This window comes from Excalfactoria chinensis, chromosome 1 (assembly GCF_039878825.1).
Source record: "Excalfactoria chinensis isolate bCotChi1 chromosome 1, bCotChi1.hap2, whole genome shotgun sequence".
NCBI lineage: Eukaryota > Metazoa > Chordata > Aves > Galliformes > Phasianidae > Excalfactoria > Excalfactoria chinensis.
The window spans coordinates 83,229,090-83,252,022 of NC_092825.1; the positions used below are offsets into that span (position 1 = coordinate 83,229,090).

The 22,933-nt window shown below is 37.9% G+C and overlaps 1 protein-coding gene across 1 annotated transcript; it reads right to left on the reverse strand.

The window, feature by feature from the left end:
* Positions 1-217: 217 nt before the first annotated feature.
* CIP2A (cellular inhibitor of PP2A) lies at positions 218-22,859 on the reverse strand. The gene is made up of 21 exons (XM_072346612.1): positions 22,678-22,859; positions 20,465-20,612; positions 19,284-19,396; positions 18,001-18,095; positions 17,526-17,622; positions 16,722-16,844; positions 16,428-16,573; positions 15,760-15,835; positions 14,707-14,934; positions 14,084-14,243; positions 12,950-13,091; positions 12,134-12,233; positions 11,186-11,304; positions 10,607-10,799; positions 9,027-9,101; positions 8,833-8,943; positions 7,868-8,064; positions 6,315-6,428; positions 3,406-3,488; positions 2,772-2,911; positions 218-1,719 (listed from the first exon to the last, which is right to left on the reverse strand). Exons 1-21 carry the CDS (start codon positions 22,822-22,824, stop codon positions 1,549-1,551), a joined length of 2,778 nt encoding a protein of 925 aa, XP_072202713.1. The 5' UTR covers positions 22,825-22,859; the 3' UTR covers positions 218-1,548.
* Positions 22,860-22,933: the final 74 nt, after the last annotated feature.

Genomic DNA, 22,933 nt, shown 5'->3' on the forward strand with positions numbered 1-22,933 from the left:
TTGACACTCAAAGTTCTTAATCCATTACACTGAAGTAAAAATTCATAGTTAATGAGGCTTTCTTTCCCAATCGGATTTGCAAAACTAACAGAAACCCTCAACTCAGCAATTTTAACACTTATTTTCTGACCCTTTTAAGCAATAGCCATGTTTAATGCAAAGAGGAAGCCAAACCACATGTTTTATATACTAATTTACCTCACTTAACAGAATACTTAGGACACAGAGCATTTTGTTTTTTATTCACCTGGTCTTCACAGAGACCAGAACAACCACAAGTAAAAGCCATAGACATTAAGTTATAAAAATATATACAGTTTAGAAGCAGGCTAAAATAGATGCAATTCATATGACTCGTATAATTGCAAATGAATGCACAAGGTTATACTTAGTTGTGAGTTGAGCAGATACAATAAAATATGACACAATGGAAGATGAGAAGAAACGCAGGTGTCTTGAGACCTAGCCATTACAAATTATATACAAATAAAATCAGTAATGCTACAGAAGAGGATATATATGAAATAAACTCTGGTAGTTCTACTAAAATACATATATTAATGAAGTAATTCTGACAACTGCTAAAAGACATTCATGTCATATTTGAACTAAGGACAGGAAAGTGTTCAGCCATGCAAAAACTCAAGTTCTAGTCCAGATCTTTCATATGAAAGTACACCTTAGAATAAAAAGTTATACTATAAGCAATATATGAAATCCTGTTGGAGCAGAAAGTGGCAATGCTGACAACAATTAACGATGTATCAGATAGGACTGTTAAAAAAAAGTGCAGAATCTTTTTAAAGACTATAAAAAGTGATGTAGGCTTAGGAAAGTATTATCTAGTATTTAAGAAATAGTTTTGAATCCATGTATTTCATTTTAGCAAACTTTCCCGAAATGATTCTACTAAAAAAATAATAATAATATAATCACTCCAATTCAGTGCTCTTCTTGCTCAAATTAATCTCCTCAACATTAGAAACACATCCACACACTTATTTTTCAGGCAGTATTTGCATTAATATGCTGACAAATACAGCTTTCAATATAACGCATTCTAATTAATATAATCCATTTTATTTCTATTCTTGTGCCTTAGGCATCAGGAAGCAGCTCTGCACAAATAATAGGTGGCATTCAGAAGAGCGAAAATTAACAAGATTAAATGATGAACGTGCTTACCATATGAAGAATGCTTTCCTGATGGCCAATAGCAGAATAAACTAACAAAAAGGCTGAGTGACTCCCATTTTGCTATCTATCCATTTAGGAAGGTTAGTCACCAACAACAGTAACATCCAGGTGCCAGTACAGATAAATAATAGCTCTACCAAGATCATCAGAAGATCAATTTGCTGTACAGTAGCTCAGTGTTTTCAAAAAGAACTTCCATAATTCTATCTTTTTTTTCTCAATTGATATTGATCTACTTCAGTTTTTAGGTGGCTCTTCTTTAGCCAGATAGTATATTAGCTTTGTGTTTAAAACTTTTAAAATATACATTAATTCATATGTATTTTCTACTAAAACCTTTATGACAGAGCCCTATAAACTGAGGTTCACTGCTTCTGCGCTTAACTTGCCACCACTCAGACTGTGAATCATTGCAATCATAGTGGAATGTTTGTTCAGTTCTTCCTTTTGCAATTTTACAAGTGCTTCTTTTTCTTCCAAGCGTACTTCCAATTGGGATTTTTGAACTTCCAGAGAAGATGCCTGCAGAAACAGACAAGATGTTACTATTCACTCCGTCATTAACTGAAAAAATATACACGGTGAAAGCTAAGGAGTCTGGTGATGAATTAAGCGAGCAATGAAAAAAAACCTGATTTTAAATTATAACCTTGTCTCAGAAATACTTTCTTCAGGTGTACATTTTGTATACAAGGAAGTTTTACAGCAACTGATGCACTCCAAAACATTGCATACCAATGGGATGCACTAAACCCCATGTTATCATTGTCCCATTTAAATAACAGAAATGTTCACAGTTCATCCATCCATGCTTTATTTCAGTCCACACACTGATAAATATTTACCAAGATGGGAAGTATTTGCAATCCACTACATAGCATTGTCCTAGGGAGTGGGAATACTGTAAATGCTTTGACAGACTGCACACTTCTTCATGATTGCTAATTAATTTTCATGTAAAAGGAGTCTCTACCTTGAGAGTTTACTGGAGCCTTAATGGCAAGTAAGAACATGCAAGCTGTGCTGAGGTTTTGGAGATTTTTTTAAGAAACAAACAAGGAAAAAAAATCCGCACATTATCCTGTTAACTTTGTAGTACAGCCAAACTGGTCTCTATTTCTGCTTTGAGAGAAGGTATTCTTTAGAATTTCAAAGATCAAGAAAATCAGAAGTGTTTCGGTACATCCATATGCAGTATCTTAATGCAGATCGCAAGAAGGGTGAAGGAAAAAAAAATAACAACTCAGATTTCACAGTAGACAAGTAGAAACTAAAGAGGAATGTGCTGTGATTACTTATTTAATGTTGCACCACAGTTTTTTTTCTTTCCAAATACTACGTACTTGCAGACTACGCTTCACACAGCCCTTAGACTCTGACTTTGCTCTTAAATTCAAGCTCAGCTTTTCCAGACTCAAAAGGTACATAATTAGAAGTTTATTCTTCTTCACCATAGGGTCAGTTCTAGTTTTATTTAGTTGCTTCGACACTGTAACAATGATTATTCAGCTCGATCAGTTATATAGATACTTAAAATTCCAGTCTCTAGAGTGCAGGTGGAAATAATCCCTTACCTTGATACTCAGTTCCTTCCTTGCTTGTTCTGTTTTGCTCAGTTCCTTTCTAAGAACATCTACAGTTTCTTCCATATTGTTTTTTTCTTTCTGTAGAGTTTTCAGTTTTTCTTCCAGAACTTTTATTTTCTGTTGCAAGCCTTACAAAAACCAACATGTTAAAAGATGGGTTGTCCATCTTAAAAAAGAATACTGTATTGCCTCAGATACAAGTATATTCACATATATTTAATACTGAACATAGCTGCTAATAAGTGCATTACTGAGTAGTGCCACCTAATGCTGAATTTTAGCAGTCGCTTTCAGGTACCTGCTGAAGAGTTAAGTTGAACTCTTGTAATTTGCAATTCCCACAGAAATTAAGTCTAATGGACACGCTGTGAAGCGATCCTCAAAGCCCAAATCATGCTGTGTATGGATTTAGTGAAATCAATATAGTCTTGGAAAAATATGCTCTTCTCTATTTAAGAAACTATAGCTATATCTGTCTCATCAACTGTTAAATTACACATCACTGGCTACCTTTTAGATCTACAAGTTACTAAGAAAAACATTGATGCTTTTCTACAGCACATAACAGCATCTTTTTAATCAAGCTTTGTAGATCTAGTGATCTTTTGGTTAAATGACTTACTTGCTATTTTGCTATCTCTGTCATGTAGCTGTTGCTGTAGGTCGTTTCTGTGTTCTTCAGATTCTACCAACTGTGCAGCAGTCCTAATATTGAAGAGAGAAATTTTTAATTCCCAAAGAGAAATATATCACCATTTCTTTGCTCTAAGAAGCTAGAATTATTTTCGTATCATTTGTAACTCTTGTCACAAGCTTAAAATTCAGATCAGCAAAACAATGAATATGCAGGGTGTGCGCACAGACATTTTCTTTTTTCCCTGCCACGAAAATTATTTGTCTCCCTTAATCAAAGGCAACATGGAAACTACTGAAAATGGTTTTGTTTTTTTTCCTACAGCCTAGACACCAGAAACTTGATCTTGATTACAGCCACAATGCATTCATGGCAGAAATGAAATCACCTTTCAACCTGATTCAGAATTCACTGCCATTAACGATTGATGACATGGGGCTTTTAGCTCTTGGTATGCTCCTGAATTGACAATGCCATTACTAAAACCTGTTTCAGGTAAGTATTATCATCTATGTAAACACATCCGTGCATAAAGATTTTCTGATACCATTCTGAACATTTCCAGACAGTTGTGCAACACGCAGCAAAATAAAATGAGTTTCATAAGACCTCACTGTAGCTCAAATATAGGCTTACTGCACTATTTACTAGTTAGAATAACATTTAGATCACACAAAATATATAGGCATTGTCATCCACCAGTGTTACAGCTGTAACCTAAGCACTTCAAACTCCGCTGAGTTAATTTACTGTCTCCAGTGCTAGCTAGCATAACTTCTAAGGCATATTCCATCTCCCATTTGCCCCACTTAGATGACACCTATTGTCATTCTTGCTGGTCTGTTTATCCACTTACTATGTACCAGTCTCTTATCTGCAGCCTCCGGCAACAAAAGGGGAGACGGATAGTCCATTCTGTTTTATGTAACTATTCAAGAATATTTATACAGCAACTGCTAACCCATTTGCCTTAAAAAAGGGAGAGCCTTCTCAGAATACCTCCTCAATCCAGCTGCATATTGCTCTCATGAAAGTAAGTGCCCACATTTATTCACAAGCAAGCAAATGCATCTGAGTGAAAAGTCTTCTATTTGAATCAGAACTCAAGGCAGCAGTCAGAGCAGTCTCAGTCAATAACAAGGCAAGAGGCTGGAAGGATAATGTGAACTTTCTAAGTGAAACCAGCAATAGCACTTTATCTCTAAAGTAAATATAGGGTCTGACTGTAGGCATATTTTTAAAATGTGAAGAGAAAAAAATTAAATCATAGAAGTCACTAATACAGATTCTCATGTAATTTACACATAGAAAACAACTTTAAGAGATCTATAACTTCTTCTAGCTACACTAAAAATCATAAAATGGTTTAGGTCGGAAGGGACCTTTACAATTATCCGGTTCCAAACCCCTGCTATATGCAGGGACACCTCCTGCTAGACCGGGTTGCTCAAAGTCCCACCCAGCCTGGCATTAAATCCACAAACTTGCTGGGCAACCTGTTCTAGTGTCTCACTACTCTCATAGTAAAGAATTTCTTCCTAATATCTAGTCTAAATCTATCCTCTTCCAGTTTAAAACCATTTTCCCATGTCCTGTCACTACCTTCCATTATAAAAAGTCCTACCCCACCTTTCCTGTAGACCCCCTTCAGGTACTGGAAGGGCACTATAAGGTTTCCTCAGAGCCATCTCCTCTCCAGGCTGTAGAACTCTCCCAGCCTGTCCTCATAGGGGAGGTTCTTCAGCCCTCTTATCACCTTTGCAGCCCTCCTCTGGACTTTCTCCAGTAATTCCATGTTATTCTTGTGTTAGGGGCCCCAGAACTGGATACTGTACTCCAGGTGGGGTCGAGAGCAGAGTAGAGGGGCATAATCACCTCCCCCAACCTGCTGGTCATGCTTCTCTTGATGCAACCCATGATATGGTTGGCCTTCTGGGCTGTAAGCATACATTGTTGGCTCATGTTGAATCTCTCATCAACTGACACCCCCCAGTCTTTCACCTCAGGGTGAAAGACTCTCTCAAGCTCTTCTCTACTGAACCTGCATCTGTGTTTGAAATTGCTCCAAACCAGGTGCAGGACCTTGCACTTGGCTTTGTTAAACTTCGTGAAGTTGGCAGTGGCCCAACTCTCAAGCAGGTCCATGTCCCTCTAGATGGCATCCCTTCCCTCTGGTGCATCAGCTGCACCACTCTGGTGTCATCTGCAAACTTGCTGAGGGTGCACTCAAACCCCACTGTCCATGTCACCTACTGAGATGTTAAATAAAACTGGTCCCAACACTGATCCCTAAGAACACCACTCATCACCAGTCTCCACTTGAACACTGAGACACTGAAAGTAATGGTGCAACCATCCAGTCAATTATCCAGCCAATTCATTATCCATCAAATCCATTTTTTTTTCCAATTTGGTGACCAGGATGTCACATCAGACAGTGCCAAATGCTTTGCACAAGTCCAGGCAGATGACATCAGTTGCTCTTCCTTTATCCGCTGATGCTGTAACTCCATCACAAAAGGTCACCAAGTTTGTCAGGCATGACTTACCCTTAGTGAAACCATGTTGGTTAACAACAATCACACCATTTTTATTTTCCATGAGCCTTAGTAGGGCCTTCAGGTGGATCTGCTCCATGATCTTGCCAGACATGGAGTTGACTGACTGGCCTGTAGTTCCCTGGATCTTATTTCTTTCCCTTTGCGAAAGTAGGGGTTATGTTTCCCCTATTTCCAGTCAGTGGAAATTTCACCAGACTGCCATGACCATTCAAATATGATGGATAATAGACCTCTCATATGCTACTTGAAGCACAGATAACTGACAAATTGAATGCTCAAGTGCTATTTCATTTTACTATTTTTCTTTAATTTGCTTAGAGACCGAATCTAACTTACCTGTCATTCTGCTGCTTCAGTGATTCATTTAGCTTCTTCATTGCTTCAATTTCTTTATTTAGGGAATTGCATGTAATCTGTAGATCTTTAAGTTGTCTTTCAGTTGTTTCATACCTACAAATAAATTAGAGGCCTATGGTTGAAGATAAGTGCTTTTGAAGAGCTTTTAGTTTAATAGTCTGTCAAAAAATACTTGAATTCTTCTGTTCAGTCATTCCACTCAAGTTAAAAACAAGACATATTTTTTTAAAAGTACATACTTGGAAAAAAAAACAGAACAATCTTCACTAATTAGTAATGATCTTCCCTCTTTCCTCCAGTATAAAACCCTTTGGGAATAACAAAAAAAACCACAACAACAAAAAACCCCCACAGATGTATTTAAACGTTTGACACATACAAAACGTTACAAATAAACTTTTTGTAGTCACATTTTAAGAGATCCTCTGAGACACTCTATGAGCACCAGTTCTACAGTGCTCAAGTTTCTAGTTCTAGAACTTGAAAATACTGAAGATGGTGCAAAGTGTAATTAATAAAAGTTTGAGGCACATCTCACAATTGAGGCAAATCACTTCACTAATTTCGGAAAGGAAAACTCTCTCCTCCCATGTCAGCTTTCTGGTTATGTTTAAGGAACAGCACTTAAAGTCTGCAGATTGGGAAAGCAAGGTTTTACTCCATAAATACAGTGTAAAAAAATCACTACGCTTTTTTATTCCTACTTGGGGAATTTACAGCTTTTAGATAACAGATTAAAATATGATTTATTCCATGCAATTGCTCATAGAGTATACAATTATGTACAACTCAAGCAGAAAAGGAGGAACTTCCACAGTGACTATACTAGATGTATGCATCTTGTCCACTATGGACTTTCCTGAATAAACATTCTTCCTCCTTCAATTGATATTACTGGCAGATGTATGATTTCAAAATTTCTAATATAACTCCTGCACCTGCCTTTAAGCAAGCAAACTGGTCTCAATTTTACCAGCTTCTTTGCCTTGCTGACACCTAGTGATGAAAACAACTCATGCAAGTTGAGATGCCGAAGTTCTTTTGAGCCTTTATTCTTCCTAAACATGTTATTTCTCCATAAGAAATTTCTACCCTTACGTACTTCTTATGTTTCCCACATCTTATGTGTTTTTTAGCCTACAATCTTAAGCAAGTAATGCTCATAAATTTAGGACACACATGGTACATCTTTCCTCCCTACATCACTTGATTTCAGTCAGGCTTACTACAGAAGCAATTAAAGATGAAAAGTCCTACCTTACACAGACACATTTCGCTGTCTGTTTCTACAGACAATTTATAGCATGTCATCAAGACGGCGTATAAGGTAAGGGAAGAAGCCAAGAACATGGTGTAAAACCATTAGAAATTAAGCACTGGTGGTTTGTTTTTGAAAGCAATACTCAAAATTCTTGTCATTTCCTGAATCAGATCTTCAACATCTACCACTTCAGATTTCACCCAATTTAACCAGGACCTTCATCATTCTAGCTGAACATTTCAAATTTCCTTTCAGATCCTGAGCTTCTTACCTCTGAAGAAGATCAACTGATGATTTTTTCAGCATTTCATGTTCCTCAGCAACTGTTTGTAATTTCCTGTTGTGTTGAAAGAGCTGTTCAATATCAGTCTGCGCCCTTTCAGATTCTACCTGCTGAGCTTTCAGCAAAACATTAAGTTCTTCATTTTTTCGTTCTGCATCCTTTAGCATTGCAGCAAGAGTTCGGGCCTTTCAGTGGAAGACATCCCCCAAAAGAAAAAGAAATTACAAACATTTCTGTCTTATAAGTCGTGTCTTAATAGGCATATTTGAAGTCATACATGTAACACTAAAATGCCATCAGCTATGTGAAGAAAATAGCTTCTCTCTCCTAATATTAAATACAATGTCATCCATTCACTTCAAATTCCTTCAGCTCCCTCTATATCCAGTGCTAGAGGTGAAGCAAGAAAGGAAGTAAAATCTGATATAGTTTAACTACGGCTTCACTAAACTGCAACCCAAATTATCAAGTCTTTATTTGAATAACAGACATGAACCTTCAGAACATACCTCAAATAAAGCTTGCATCTCTGCAGTATGCATTTGAGAGTTCATCTTTGTATGAAATGACAAGTAATTAAAAGGCACAAACAGTAGAGTTTCCACATGCGCAAATACAGTCAAAGCTACCCAGACAGATGTTACTTTGCCCCAAGCCATTGGGGAAATGGTTTTAAGTTGAAGGAGGGTTGGATGTCAGGGGGAAGTTCTTTACCAAGAGAGTGGTGAGGTGCTGGAATAGGCTGCCCAGAGTGGTTGTGGATACCCTGGCCCTGGAGGTGTTCAAGGCCAGGTTGGACAGGGCCCTGGGCAGCCTGGTTTAGTATTAGATATGAGGTTGGCAGCCCTGCCTGCTGCAGGGGTGTTGGAGCTTGATGATGCTTGAGGTCCCTTCTAATCCAGTCCATTCTATGAATCTGTAATACCAGAATTCGAGAAAGAGATCCCACTCACCTCAGATTCTGCCTGGGCCCTTTGACATCGGTATTGGGCCATCAGTCTGTCAGCCTGAGCCAAAGCCAGAGCCTTTGCTTCCAAAAGATCTTGCAGCCGAGTTTCTTTTGACTGTACAAAGGAAAAATGTTATTAATTAACATAATCTGAATCTACCAACAGCATCATGTCCATACACATTAGGTTGTACTCACTGCTAACGATGAAAGCTTCTGCTCGTAGATATCCATTATGTCAGAAATCCTCATGTCAGTGATTGGTTCCTTAACCTGTGGAAATGTTTTGCAATTACTGCTGCTGTAAATCTGCATTTACTTGGAAAAATAATGCGTCTTAAAAGCTTAGCTTTGTGAACTTTAATCTGTCCATTAGAGTTTTTTGATTTTATATTAATCTCTGACTATTTAATTACATTCACTTGACTCTTGCAAAAAGTCTGTAAATAAACTTATTAGGGTGAATAATCATCTTCAGAGGCAGGGGCCTATCAAGTCAAATCAGTCATACACCATGGAAAGATAATATAACAACTCTAACTTTGTTCCTATTGATCTATTCTTCGCCGGAGAATTAGCAAACCCCTCATAGAACATTTGCCTCAATATCAATAACAAAAAACACAAAGACGAAAACACTGTTTACAATACACAGCCTTCTCAGCATGTAGACTATCAGAAAAGGCTGAGGTGAATAGTTCTGGAAGAATACTTATTCAAAACAGAAATTTTTAGCTGAATCCATCAAATTGCTAGAGGAGTACTTCACATCTATTGCTCAAGAAGTCAGTGTTTATTAGAATATGTCCGAGTCAATTAAGAATGTAACTGGGTAACTCAAAGTTACTATTGTTATTAACTTAGACAGTACTATAACAATGCTAATTTTGAGGTGTTCATGTGCTCTATCCTGTGAACAAGTGCAAGCTATCTCTCTGTTCATAAAATGAACACCTATTAAAAATGCACCCTCTCTGCACCATTTTGAACCATTGTGCAAGACATGTACTTTTGGGCATGTTAACAATAGCTCCCACATAGCTCCAGTTTTCAGTGTATTTTATTGCTCTGTAGTTTCTTTTCCTACTTGCAAAGTTGAAGTAACATGTAAAAGCATATAGGACTGACTACAAGAAAAGCTTCCATAATTTCCCCTCATTTTCTCTCTACAATAATACTACTGAAAGTGATTAATACGCTTACATATATATATTTGAACCTTGTGGAACATGCGAAGATGAAGCATCAGGTATTTCAAGCGATAATGTAAATTGATTTTTAACTAATGCAGTATTAAAGCAAAACTCTACTGCTTAGAAGGCCTAAGAAAAGATTCACTAAACACCGTTGTTTTCTCTGCTTCAAAAATTACAAGTGCTGCATGAACTGTCATGATACTGTAAGCTGCTGCCATTAGGTACTGTGACTGTGTTGACTTCCATTCAAGTATCAAAGCCAAGCACTTGGGAAGGGGGAAGGGAACTCCCTGTACATGTCCCAGCAGCTTCAGCTACTTGCAACTATATCTGACACCTACTTCCACACCCAGCATTTAGGAAAGGGTGGGAAACCCAGCCAGAGAAGGGAATTCCAATAGGGAGCCCAACTTAGGATATTGCACAAAGAAACATCACTGACCTCTGGCTCAGGAGCTCAGTAAAAGAACTCTTGAAAAGGTAGGAACATAAACGGAGCTCAACTGATACACATGCTGTAGCCTAATACTCTGATTTTAAAAAGTCAAATATTTAGCAAAGATAACATAAAATTATACTAACCGCTAGTCCAGAATGAAGTTTTTGTATTAATTCCTGAACATTTGAAGTTGTGGATTCATCACCATTAGCATAAGACGAAGAACTTCTCATTGTAGCATTGCTGATCAAGGGTGACTGCAGCTGAATTCTTTTTGATGAACGTTCTTTTCCCTGTTGTCTGTAAGCATTATTTGCAGCAATGCTCTCACCAAGCCTGTGAAAACATGAGTGATATTAACAATAATCTGCTGAAGGATTGAAGATGAGAACTACTTCACATCATAATTATCTTTCATTGAAAAGACAGACTACAGGAATAGTTACATTTGCATTATCACACAAAGTTGAGAAAGGTTAATTCTGAGGGAAAGAAGTCACTATTATATTGTCAAGGATCCAATGTTAATTGTGTACCAGTAAGTACTACCTCCTCCAGCCTCTAAAACCACTACAGTCTTTTACCTGTAGATTAGGAGAAAATGACAGTTTTTCTTAAAGTTTCTGCCTCAAATAAACTGAAAGTAATATGTCAAGAAACGTGAGCATCACTAAGGTCATCAAACATCAAATCTTATCAGATTATCACAAAAACAAACTTACACAATAGCAGGAAAATCTGGTAAGGGTGCAGCCTCAAACAATATTCTAAGTCCTACTTGGACTTGTTCTCTGCAGTCTGATGTTAAAGCAAACGTCAAAGGTGTAATCAAACGTTGATCCTAAACAAGAAACTCCTTTGGTCAGAACAATACATAACAGTCAAAAACAACAGAAAAAAAACAAGCTCAGACGTCTCAATACCAAGGCCTATGAGAACAGACACAAATACTGCTCTTCTACATTTCAGAACACTAAGGTTAATGAAACAATTTTAAAAAACAAACAAAAAAAAATATCACATTTTGGAGTGTTTAGAAATATGTTTTCCTTAGTCCACATGACCGGTAAAAAGACTACATAATTCCTTCAAGTTCTCATCTGCTTGATTTTCACCATAAAGGGTCACAAGCTGAAGTTTTATGAGGATTTCCTGTTAACTGTGAAATACTCATTGTTAAACAATTTTCATTCTTCAAATAAAAGCCTCTCCCAAACAGTATGAAATGCTTGACTATCCAATATTATTTTCTATCTACAGAGCAAGCATCTTGACCAACAGCAACCAAACACTTGCCTGTGCAAAGTCACAGAGTATGTGGATATGTTTAATGCTAAATAACCTCAGAAGCTATTCAATTACATAGCTGTGGTAACTTTCAGTTATCCCTCACTTACTACCCTCAAACCGCAATCCTAATGTGACCTTAGAAGGATAATTCTTACCAGGCTACTGAAATACTTCACATGCATTACTGAAATAGGAGTTGTAATAGCAGATTAACCGTGTTTTAGAAGAATTAATGTGAAACAATCTTTAAGAACTGTAGCTTTTCCCTAAAATTTTTAGCATGTCAGAGATAAGCATGCAATCAGAGCTAGATGGGCTACAGTTCCATAGTACTTTCCTTCACATATACCCTAATAAGACACTTTATTAGACACTCATACCTGTAGGATTTTGTAGAAGCTGACTTCCATACCAGGTACGTCCTGCTTCAGTCTGCTCATAAGTTCAAGCGTTTTCAAAATAATATCAGCAGCAAGTTTGCTTTTAAATATACAAAAGCAAAGTGGAAAAAAAAAAACAACAGAGAAATCTGTAAGATCAGCACTGATAAATAAATTAAGACAAAGCAAATAAGTACCTTCATAAATGAACTATCTCTAGCAAGGCATGAATGCTAATACCATGATAGAACTTTAAGTCCATTGGATGGTCTACTGAGCTTTTCCAGCATACTGTGGATAGTAGTGAAGGATAAAGTACTTTCACCTTGAAAGTGAAGAGGTTTTAATCACAGGTCAATTTTATTTTATTGGGCATATAACTATTAGTTTTATTGACATTTAAGTCAGTGACACTGAACTGAAGGGATGTGTTTTCTGTTGTGTTTTGTTACTATTCCCCCACTGCAACCACATCCTCTCCTCTTTCCCCAGTACTGATGATGGATGACATCATTTCTGATAAGCAACAACTCAGATAAAGTTCTGGATGAGATTTAAAAATCACTGTACCACATAAATGGAAATCCAACCTACACACAAAACAATACCAGAATGTTTAAGCTAGGTTTATTCACTGAACTGACTAGCATGTTACATCCTATTGGTATAAAAATACTGAATTTGATTTTAAAACAGTACTGAATTATTTGCATTTAAATAGTAATTTCAACTGTGGTATACTTACTATTGGAACAATATCACAACTCTTACACAAGATCTAGGTAAATTAAATTTTAGATAAATCTTTGTGCTCACCACATTTTAGAGTCCACTACCTTTGTCCCAAAACCAGCATCGATCCCACTATAGGTAAACTGGTGTTCGATTAGAGACACACATTTGTTGGCGGTCAGTAGCTTTGAGGCGTGCATTTTCAGTACATCATCTCTACAAAGCAGTAGGCTGAGTTAAGAGTAAAACTTTATGTATGCTCAATATTGGCACCATAAGGCACTATTTTAATAATAAAAGAGAAACTATCATATCAAAGCATGATATACTCCAAAAATGCTTTTGAAGCCCAACTACATAAACCACTTAGGTCATGCTTAAAGCACAAGCCAAGTGTTCAACTGTTCTGTTGAGCTAAAACAACAGCCAAGGAAACTACGATAATATGAGCTGCATAAAGAAGGTGAACAAGAGGGACTGAACAATCAGTACCTAAAGAAAGGACTAGCTCTAAGGGAGAGCCAATCAAGAGACTTCACAGAATTCAGCAGAGATGCCAGACTACATCCTGCAGTTATGTTCTTCTTATTTAATGACACCAAATTCAAAAAAGCAACACAGAAGCAGAAGGTGGCATGTTTCTCAAGAAATTCATAGCTGGATGCTAGAAGTTGACATGATGCATTTGCTTATTCACTAAACGCCACCCCAAATGTGGTGCAAATCCTGTCACAAACAGGAGGTTAAACTGAAAAAGGAAAACTGCTCCTAAATTCTAATGAAATAAACAGGGAGTATAAAATAGAACAATTTCACATTATTTTTCCTCTTGCTTCACTGATCAAAACTGTCACCATCTTTGGCTGGACACTGCAATGGACTTAGCTAGACCAAAATACTACATCAATTAAGAAGAAGGCCACCCAAATGCCTCTTGCAATTTCAGTAGAAAACACTCCTGTTTTTCATCTGTAAAGTGCTTCTATTCTGTTGAAGAACCAGGTTTTATTTGGAATCCCTGAACTACAGAATAAATTCACAGCAATTATAAAGCTACTAAAGGTCCTTCAAGATGACAGTCCTAAGTAAGATCAGTACAGTTATTGCCATTAACAGTTGTTAGACTGAGCCGTGATGGATGTTTCTTCTAATGCCTTAGAACAGATCATAGTGGAGAAGTAATAAATTAACTGACAATAGGCACATAAAAAAGGATATCTGTGAGGACGTTAATTGCCTTGACCATTCTTTCACACTTTTTCTTCACTAACAGCTCATCCACAGTCTGTTCTGGCATCTGAAGATGATCAAGAAGAACAGGCAGCAAAAGATCCGCAAAGTGTTCAGCTGAAGCACTGTTCCCACTACTAATAACATCCTGTAATAAACAAATTTTATGTCAATATTTAGAACTACAGAATAAGGAAGACAAGCCTACTCTAGTTCTTGTATTCAGCTTGTATTCAAGCTTTCCCAGACTAATTCAGGTTTAAGACTTATGATCAGTATCATGCTGGAGAAGCAAGTATAACAAATAACACTGGAAAAGCAGAAACTCGCTTCTGTAAGTCCTTGAAAACAAGTATTGAATACTTTTGTGTCTACATCATGAACGGCCAATATAATTTTCAGAAAAGATATATTTCTAATACAGTCCTCAAAATACATTTCTACAGTGTTTAAAAACAGATGTTCGACAAATTATGGAATTTTAAAAATGTTTCTGGTATATTTTTTACATCCTACTTTTCAGGTAAAACACTAATAAGCATTTAGAAATCGATCAAAGCAAAAATACAGCACCTCAGAAGTACTTTAAACTCGATTATTAGCATTCATACCTCAAAAACCTCTCTGAATAGCTGCAGTGCTAGAACTGAACAGTCTTCAGAACCTTCCAATGGTTGGTTTGACAAATGCACCAATGAAACAGATGGTTCAAAAGTCTTTGAGCGAGTCACAAATCTGGTATTTCCAGAGACTGGCAAGCCAGATGGTTCTAGTATTGCCTGTCGCAGGGTATGACGCAGTTCTACCACAGAACAGAAGGCAAGCAGCAGTTCTAAGATCTGTATGAAGTGAATGAAAGAGTTCGAATACTTTTAAACCAATTACTCATACAGAAATTGCAACTCCATAGTACAAATCTAAAGGGATATCTAAGTTATAAACAATTGCTCCTGACATTTTAAAATTCTGTGAAGGATATTTTTCTTTCTGTAAAGTCAAGTCAGCAGCAGAAACACAGTCCACTAGGCCACTGATCAAAAATAAAAAAGAAAAAGGACCAACTGCTCTCTAATAACCTATCAGCTGCAGAAATGCTATTCTGAGATACAGAAAGATAGCCATGAGATGAAGATGAAAGACCCCTCGAAAGCTCCAAGCTCCATGTCAACTCATGTCTTAATTATAACCAACAGACAAGAACAACAACAATAAACAAACACATGGAAACATTAGCGTTCATCATTTACAATGATGCAAAAAGCTTCTGTTAGAAAAGTTTAAGATTATTTGGTCAACATATATCTTTGAAACATTTTCAGGGCAAATCCTATTTTAGCATTTAGCACCAAGTAGCTGATGTTTCAATTACGCAGGGTGGCAGAGAGACCAAGTTGAATACAACAGTGAACTGCTTAACCCAATGTGACATCAAATTGTTCAAATACTGTGGAAACAAACACCAAGCAAAAATTCAAACATAAAGTCTTTTTTAAAGAATTAGATTTAAGCTGATAAACACTGTATGGTCAGTAAAGAGTCCTCATATCAATTTACTTCATTATCAGCCCTCATACACAAAGCATCTACTTATGGCTACATAAGTATATATTATGTATATACATTATTATGAGTTGCATCCTCTTGGTCTTCTGATAAAGAAGTACCTTAGATGATGAATCTGGATCCTTTCCATGAAGGAGATCTAATACCTGACCAAGGCATGAGGTGAAGTGTTCATATCTATAGCACACATGGAAGGAAAGATGGAAAAAAATAATTTAGAATTCAATATCAATCTCTAACAACATTCAAGTAATGAATACCTGTGTCCAGTTTCCTTTTTACCCCCCAACGCTTTAAGTACAGTAATATTTTTGATGGTGTAATTTCAGTGCAATATGAGGTAAATTTTAAAAATATCTTCAGAATTAGAACAATTATTTTTACTGCTAGAGATCTGGACTGAAGTTTAGCAACTAAGTTCTACTAGTTGAATGTGCAGAACCAGTAGACAAGCATTTTGCGTAACAACTCTGTGGTGCCCTGCAGGAAAGTTATTATAACTTCGACAACACTACTGCACTTCAAAATACTGTAGGACTACAAACAAAACCAACATGATAGCTATTCATCAGATTGTCTGACCACCAATACCTATCAAAGAATTACTGAACACAATCATTAAGCATTTCCTAAGCAGCAATTAAAGCACAGGTTTTGATTTATGGTTCTGTGTAAAACAGGTAACACAAGAATCCTTTAGCTTCAGATACAGCAGTTAATCATCTCGTAACACTCAAGAAGCAGCTGTGAATTTTTAATGAGGCCATACCTGGTAAGATAATCTGCAACTTTGGGGTTTTTCAGGAGATCCATAAGCAGATCAACAGAATATTTTCTTGTTAGAGTACCATCTCCATTTACAACAATATTGAATATTAACTGAAAAGTCTGATGGATATTCCGTGCATGAAAGAGCTGAAAGGAAAAATAAAATTACACATGCAAAAGTGTTTTGCTTGCTCAGGTCTCTTGCACATTAAAATTAGCTACAATTATTTTGTGAGTGTGGCCAATAGATTTATTGGCAACTTGAAAATAAAACTGATTTCAAAATATCACTTACTTTTTCTCCTACTTCTTCATTTAAAGTAAGGCTTGATAATATTGAAAGTGCAAATACAACCATAGTCAAACTGCTGTGAGCCAGGAAACTTATTAAGGCACGATAGAAACTCTTCACGTTATTCTAAAATGCAGAGAAGCACAGGTATTACAAATTTTGTTTTGTTCTGTAAGAGCACCAAACTAACTTACATATTGCAAATATGTATAAACAAGAGATACAAATAATGAATAATAATAACACAATTCCTTTTTTTCCCCCTGCACTTCTTCCAAGGTAAGTAGTACAACATTTGCTGTCATGTAGATGAGTTTGTATTCCTCCACTGAAGAAATAAGCTGTTTGCGCTGACGGATGAAAAGACAGACTGTGTAGATCAGATATGGATGTGTATTTGAAGATTCAAAGGTCCTAACTTGACATCAAGATCAGTGGTATTTTATGGATTTATCTTTAGAAAAAGCAAATCTCTTTCCAGGCCAAAGTTACTGCAGCTTGGAAAATACATATATACTACAACGTTTAGTTCTTCTAAGGAACAGATACTCAAACTTCAGGTTCACCTTTCACTTGTAGAGAACAGTAGCAGTAACTGAATGCATAATGCAAGCCTGTGCAGCAACACAGCTATAAGAGATCACCCAGTTTTCAGTTCTGCTGATTTTTTTCCCTAATATGCGAGAAATATTCACCATCGTTTGACAAAACACTGAACAACAAGGGCTGGATTATTACTGCTGCAAAAAAGAGCTCAGGTAAGTAACTCACTCTTACCCCTAAGTCAGAGAAAAACAAAACACTTACCAAAGATTTTATCTGAGTTTGAATGGGTAAGTTGTGACGACAGAGATTTGCCAGAAGTCCTAAACACGGTATTGTTAGCTCATCTTCTGTAGATTGACTTAAAAGAAAAATCCAGAGGTTTAAACAAAGATGTATTAATTTATAGCAGATGCCTTTAATAGTCATTAGACTTGTGCACAATTTGTATTATTCTAGAGAAAAATATGCTTACAGTGACAGGGATGATTTTTTTCCTGGCTTTTGTCTTTGTTAGCTTCCCTCCCTGGGGGTGGGCTAAGAAGCCTATTAATATTCAGCCACCACATTAATAATCTTTAACAACATGTTTTTCAGAAACATCTCTGTTAACTTCAGAGCAAAAATATCACAGCACCCTCTGCAGACCATGTTAGTGCAATAGGCTCGTGGGCTTCAGAAAGGTTAGAAACCTAGCCACATATTTCCCATGAGCAAAGATAAGTGAACACAAACTTACACATGATGCATTAGAAATGAAATCAGCTCATCGATGTTGGCACCAGCGCAAAAGACTGGAACGTTGTAGGTTAGCCTCTGCAGCAACTGAATACTCTGAGGAAATAAAAAGCTATTCACATGCCTTTCCTACAGCATCTCACTGAAGAATGTTAAGTACATAAGGTATTTTCTTACAGCTGAAGCTGAATAGAGAAATAAAGCACGACAAATTGATTCATTTTCCAATTGTGATGTTAACATCACAATTACTCAAGCTGCTGTAAGCACATTGAGTAACATCCTACCACACTGATCTCCATGTACTTAATAAAAGACCAAACATATTAGCAAGGTTTTATTTTGGCAGAGAGTCAACTTTAGACCATCCAATTCTCCCCTTTTTCCTCATCAGTCAGTTCTCCATTCTGCCAGTGAAAGACCTAGAAGTTTCACCAAAATCCAAAGTACTATGTAGCCTCTAGCAGGAAGTATGTTTATAGTAAAACAGGTGTGTTTTACCATAAGGACTGACAACAGATCTAATGATAGTACTGTCTTTCATTCCACATTCCTTTGGCATATAACTGATTTAAATGTGACACGAGTACACTCAGACATTATAAAAACCACAGCATAGCTAAGCATAGCAGCTGAAATCTCACTGTGTAGAATAGCTGACATTAGAGCTTAAAGGTCTTATAAATGGATTTACTTGGTAGCTACAAAATCTTCCCCCTTGACTGACAAGTCAAATGGGATTCTCAAAGCTTCTGGAACTCCTAATACTTTGAAAAGTATGCTAAACATTAGAAAAATATTCTATACTGCACTGGATGCTTGACTAATCTTCCCACTGATATTTTGTTTTCCTTATCCAGAAAAGAGATGTGACCACAGATGGCCAGCAAACACATACTGAGAGCTCAAAGCCACGTATGAGGAAAAACAAAGTCCAGCTTCATTGCTGAGCGCACAGAAATTATAGGTGCAAGTTGGTGAAATCAGACTGGGAAATGTTACATATTCACTGAAAATAAATACAATGAAAAACAGAATGAAAAATAAGCTTCCAAACCCTCAGCTGGTAGTTTCACGCAGTAGAAGCTTCTAGTTTAAAAGTGTTTCTTCTTTTTTCTCTAAATGAATTAGAAGATGTAAGAAGCACAAGCAATATTACAGACACAATACACAGAACTCTGCAGTGCTAAAATCCTGTCACGCTAGATTCACACAGTAAATAAAACATCCAGCTTGTTTCAACCTTTACTCAGTAATCAAATATTAAGCATTAGTTCCTGTTACCTGTAATAAGACTGGATCACTAAGATTAGTAGAACTTCGATGAACCACTCCTGCCAGCACATTGGTCAGACTGTAGGTATCCCGAAGAGCTTCTCTTGTCTCATTGTCTGAAGCTAGAATTCAAGAATTATTTAAGACTAAACCACCAACCCACAATCCTCTGCAACAGCAAAACTAATTATGGTATTTGCAACTGATCTAAGCATAACCTAAAGCCTTTCATCAGTTTTCCACATATATTTCACAATTACAAATCACAGCTCCTATACACTTGAATCTCCACCTCAATTCTGAGCTTACAGTCAGTTGAAACACTAAGACTTTCCTTTGAAACGTTTGGACAGTGAAGAAAGCACTTAACCCCTCCCTACAAAGATTCAACTTAATTTGAAATCTTGAGAAGCCTTAAAGTTCAAAATCAATGATCTTAGTTTCCTCCTACATGCTAAGATAGGCAAGCAGACTAAAACTGATTACTTGATACAGTTATCTAGCAATAGTAATACAAAAAAACCTGTTCTGCTTAAACAGTCATGGAAAAGACATAGCAAACGAGGAAGAAAGATAAAACAAGAGAACAATTGGAGGATAACTGATTCTTAAAGTTCTCCAAATCCAAAAGGTTGGATTATGAACCCCAACAATGTATCATTTTACAGTAATCATTTCAAAAATTTAATAAAGATAAACAACAGGTCATCCTAAGCAACTTGAATCTCAAAGAACCACCCACATCTAACAAGAAAGCCTAAGCCGAGAGATGAGAGAATTTTTTCCATGTACACATAACTTACATACGCAGTTATGGCGAGCACAGAGCTCCGTAGGTAAATGAAGAAGTCACGCTTCTATGAAAGAAAATCAATCCCAACAAACAAATGAAAGCCTCTAGGATCTATTTTCAACCTGGGAGATTTGAAGCACGTGGGTCTAGAACAATTCTGACAAATACAAAATATTGTCGTTCCAAAATAATGACTTCAAGTCTGTTTTGAACAGTGGTTTAACACCTTATCTGATCTTGTATGTATTGTCTGGTGGGTCAGGCAAGCACTTCAAAAGCTACTCATTTTTCATACTTTCGGTTTTTCCAAGAAGTTCATCACATATGCCACAGAATCAACTCCTGTCTTGTCTTCTCTTTCTCAGACCCAAGAATAATATTAAAATGCAAACCTTACCCAGCTGTGATAGTAAAGTCACCAAAGACAATGTCAGAGAAGGATCTATATTCGCATCCTCAAGGAGTTCTACCAGGCAATTAAGACATTCACTTGGGAGAATCTGGTTGGAAGCAAATAATCTTGTAAGCTTCAGTCCTGAGATTACCTGGAGATAAAAGGAGAAAAAAACCTCAATTACTTAACTGCTCCAGAGTATTTATTATACAAAGTGTATTTAATAGTACAAGGTGATATTACATAGATTTTTGCCAAATCTGACAGAATGGGAACGTAACTGCCAATCTAGTACAACACTCATGTTTGTATTGTGTAAATTTAAACATAAAAAATAAACAAAAAGCAAACTAGGTCCTACTCCTCTGTATGCAGTTCTGGTACATACCCGTGGTATTCAGTTTGATTCAATAACCTGTTTTCTGAAGAACTGGACTGAAATACAAGGGTTTAATTCTGCTTGAAGATAAGTGGTAACAGATTGTGCTGTTTTGTGAGAATTCTATGCTTACAATGAAAAACGGAACCTTGAGTTAAAGGACAGCCCATTTAAGGGGATAGTAAAAGTGACAGACTTGCACAGCAACATAATTGGACTTGTGTTACATATGCATGATAGAACAACGTAACTTTTTTTTCCCCATATCCTGCCTGTACTTTTCTACAACAGATAAAGAGAAGGAAGTTAATCACAGAATCACTGAAGTTGGAAAAGATTTCAAATGGTAGATCCTGCTTGTCAAAGCTGATTTCATTCTATGACAAGGTGACTCAGTGGATGAGGGTAAGGCTGTCAATGTGGTCTACCAGGACTTCAGTAAAGCCTTTGACACTGTCACCCACAACATCCTCACAGAGAAGCTGGCTGCCACAGTTTGGATGGGTGTATGCTCTGCTAGGTGAAACACTGGCTGGATGGCCAGGCCCAGAGAGTTGTGGTCAATGGAGTTAAATCCAGCTGGCTGCCGGTCACAAGTGGTATCCCCAGTGCCTCAGTACTGCAGCCACTTCTATTTAACATCTTTATTAGTGATCTTGATGAGGAGATTGAATGCACCCTCAGTAAGTATGCAGATGACACCAAATTAGGAGGGAGTGTTGATCTGCTGGTGTGTAGAAAGGCACTACAGAGGGACATAAATAGACTGAATTAATGGGCCAAGGTAAACCATAAGAGTTTCAATAGGGCCAAGTGTCAGATCCTGCATTTAGGTCACAGCAACCCCAGGCAACCCTACAGGCTTGGGGAGGGAGTGGCTAGAAAGCTGCCTAGAAGAAAAAGACCTTGGCATACTGATGGACAATCAGCTGAATATGAGCCAGCAGGTGGGCCCAGGTGGCCAAGAAGGCCAGTAGCATCCTGGCTTGTGTCAGGAATGGTGTGGTGAGCAGGACTAGGGAAGTCATCCTGCCCTTGTGCTCAGCTTTAGTGAGATCCCACCCTGAATACTGCATTTGGTTTTGGGTACCTCAATAAAGAAGTGACATTGAGGTGCTGGAGAAGGTCCAAAAAAAGGGCAATAAAGCTTGTGAAGGGCTTGGAGAATATGCTGTACGAGGAGCAACTGAAGGAACTGGAATTGTTTAGCTGAATCACCATCCCAATCTCTCACCACAGCACCATGCCCACTGAAAGGGCTGTGCACAGGCCTCCACACCAGGACATGGAAAGTCATGGGTGCTACAGCAGCAGACACTTCTGATTACACTGCACTCGAAACCAGCTAACACAAGGTACAAGACTAGTTTATCGCTCAAATTGTATTTTCTAGCTGGGAAATCAAAATGATCCTCGCGGACCACAGTTTAGGGGGTAGAAGCACGCCTGACTTCCGCGGGTAGCACACACATATGTAAACATCCAGTACACGTGTGCACATATATGAAAACAACATAAAACGCTACGATAAAGGACGAAGTAACAGCATGCGAGACAGAATTAAGCTGTTTCTTCCTCCTCCGCCCCACAGGAAAGCACCTCAACAAGCGGTTTCTCAGTCTCCACCCGCTGAGCTGAGGGGGAGGCCGCGGCCGCCGCCGAGAGGCTGAGCCGGCCGAGCTCAAGGCAATTCCGGAGCCCAGGCCGACCGCCACGGAGTGGAGTCACCCGCGGCCGGGCACTGAGGAGAGCCGAGAGGAGCCACTCACACACCTACACACGAGAGAATGAACAACGCGGGCGACCCGTCGCTCCGACCAAACCGCTCCGCTCTCACCTCCAGGTTTCGCTGGACCAGAGCCGCGTTGGACGGCGTCTTAGCAGCCCGGTACTGCGTGGCTGCCAGCAGCAGGGATTTCATGCAACCTGAAGCATCCATGACGCCCAGAAACGCTTCCTCAGAGGCGCGAGCAGCATACCCCATTCGTACTTCCCGCCGCCGCCGCCATTTTGACGACAGTATCCACTGAACGGGAATGCCCGCCTACCCGCGGGGCACGACGGGAGGCATCTTCCTTCCGGGGGCACGGAAT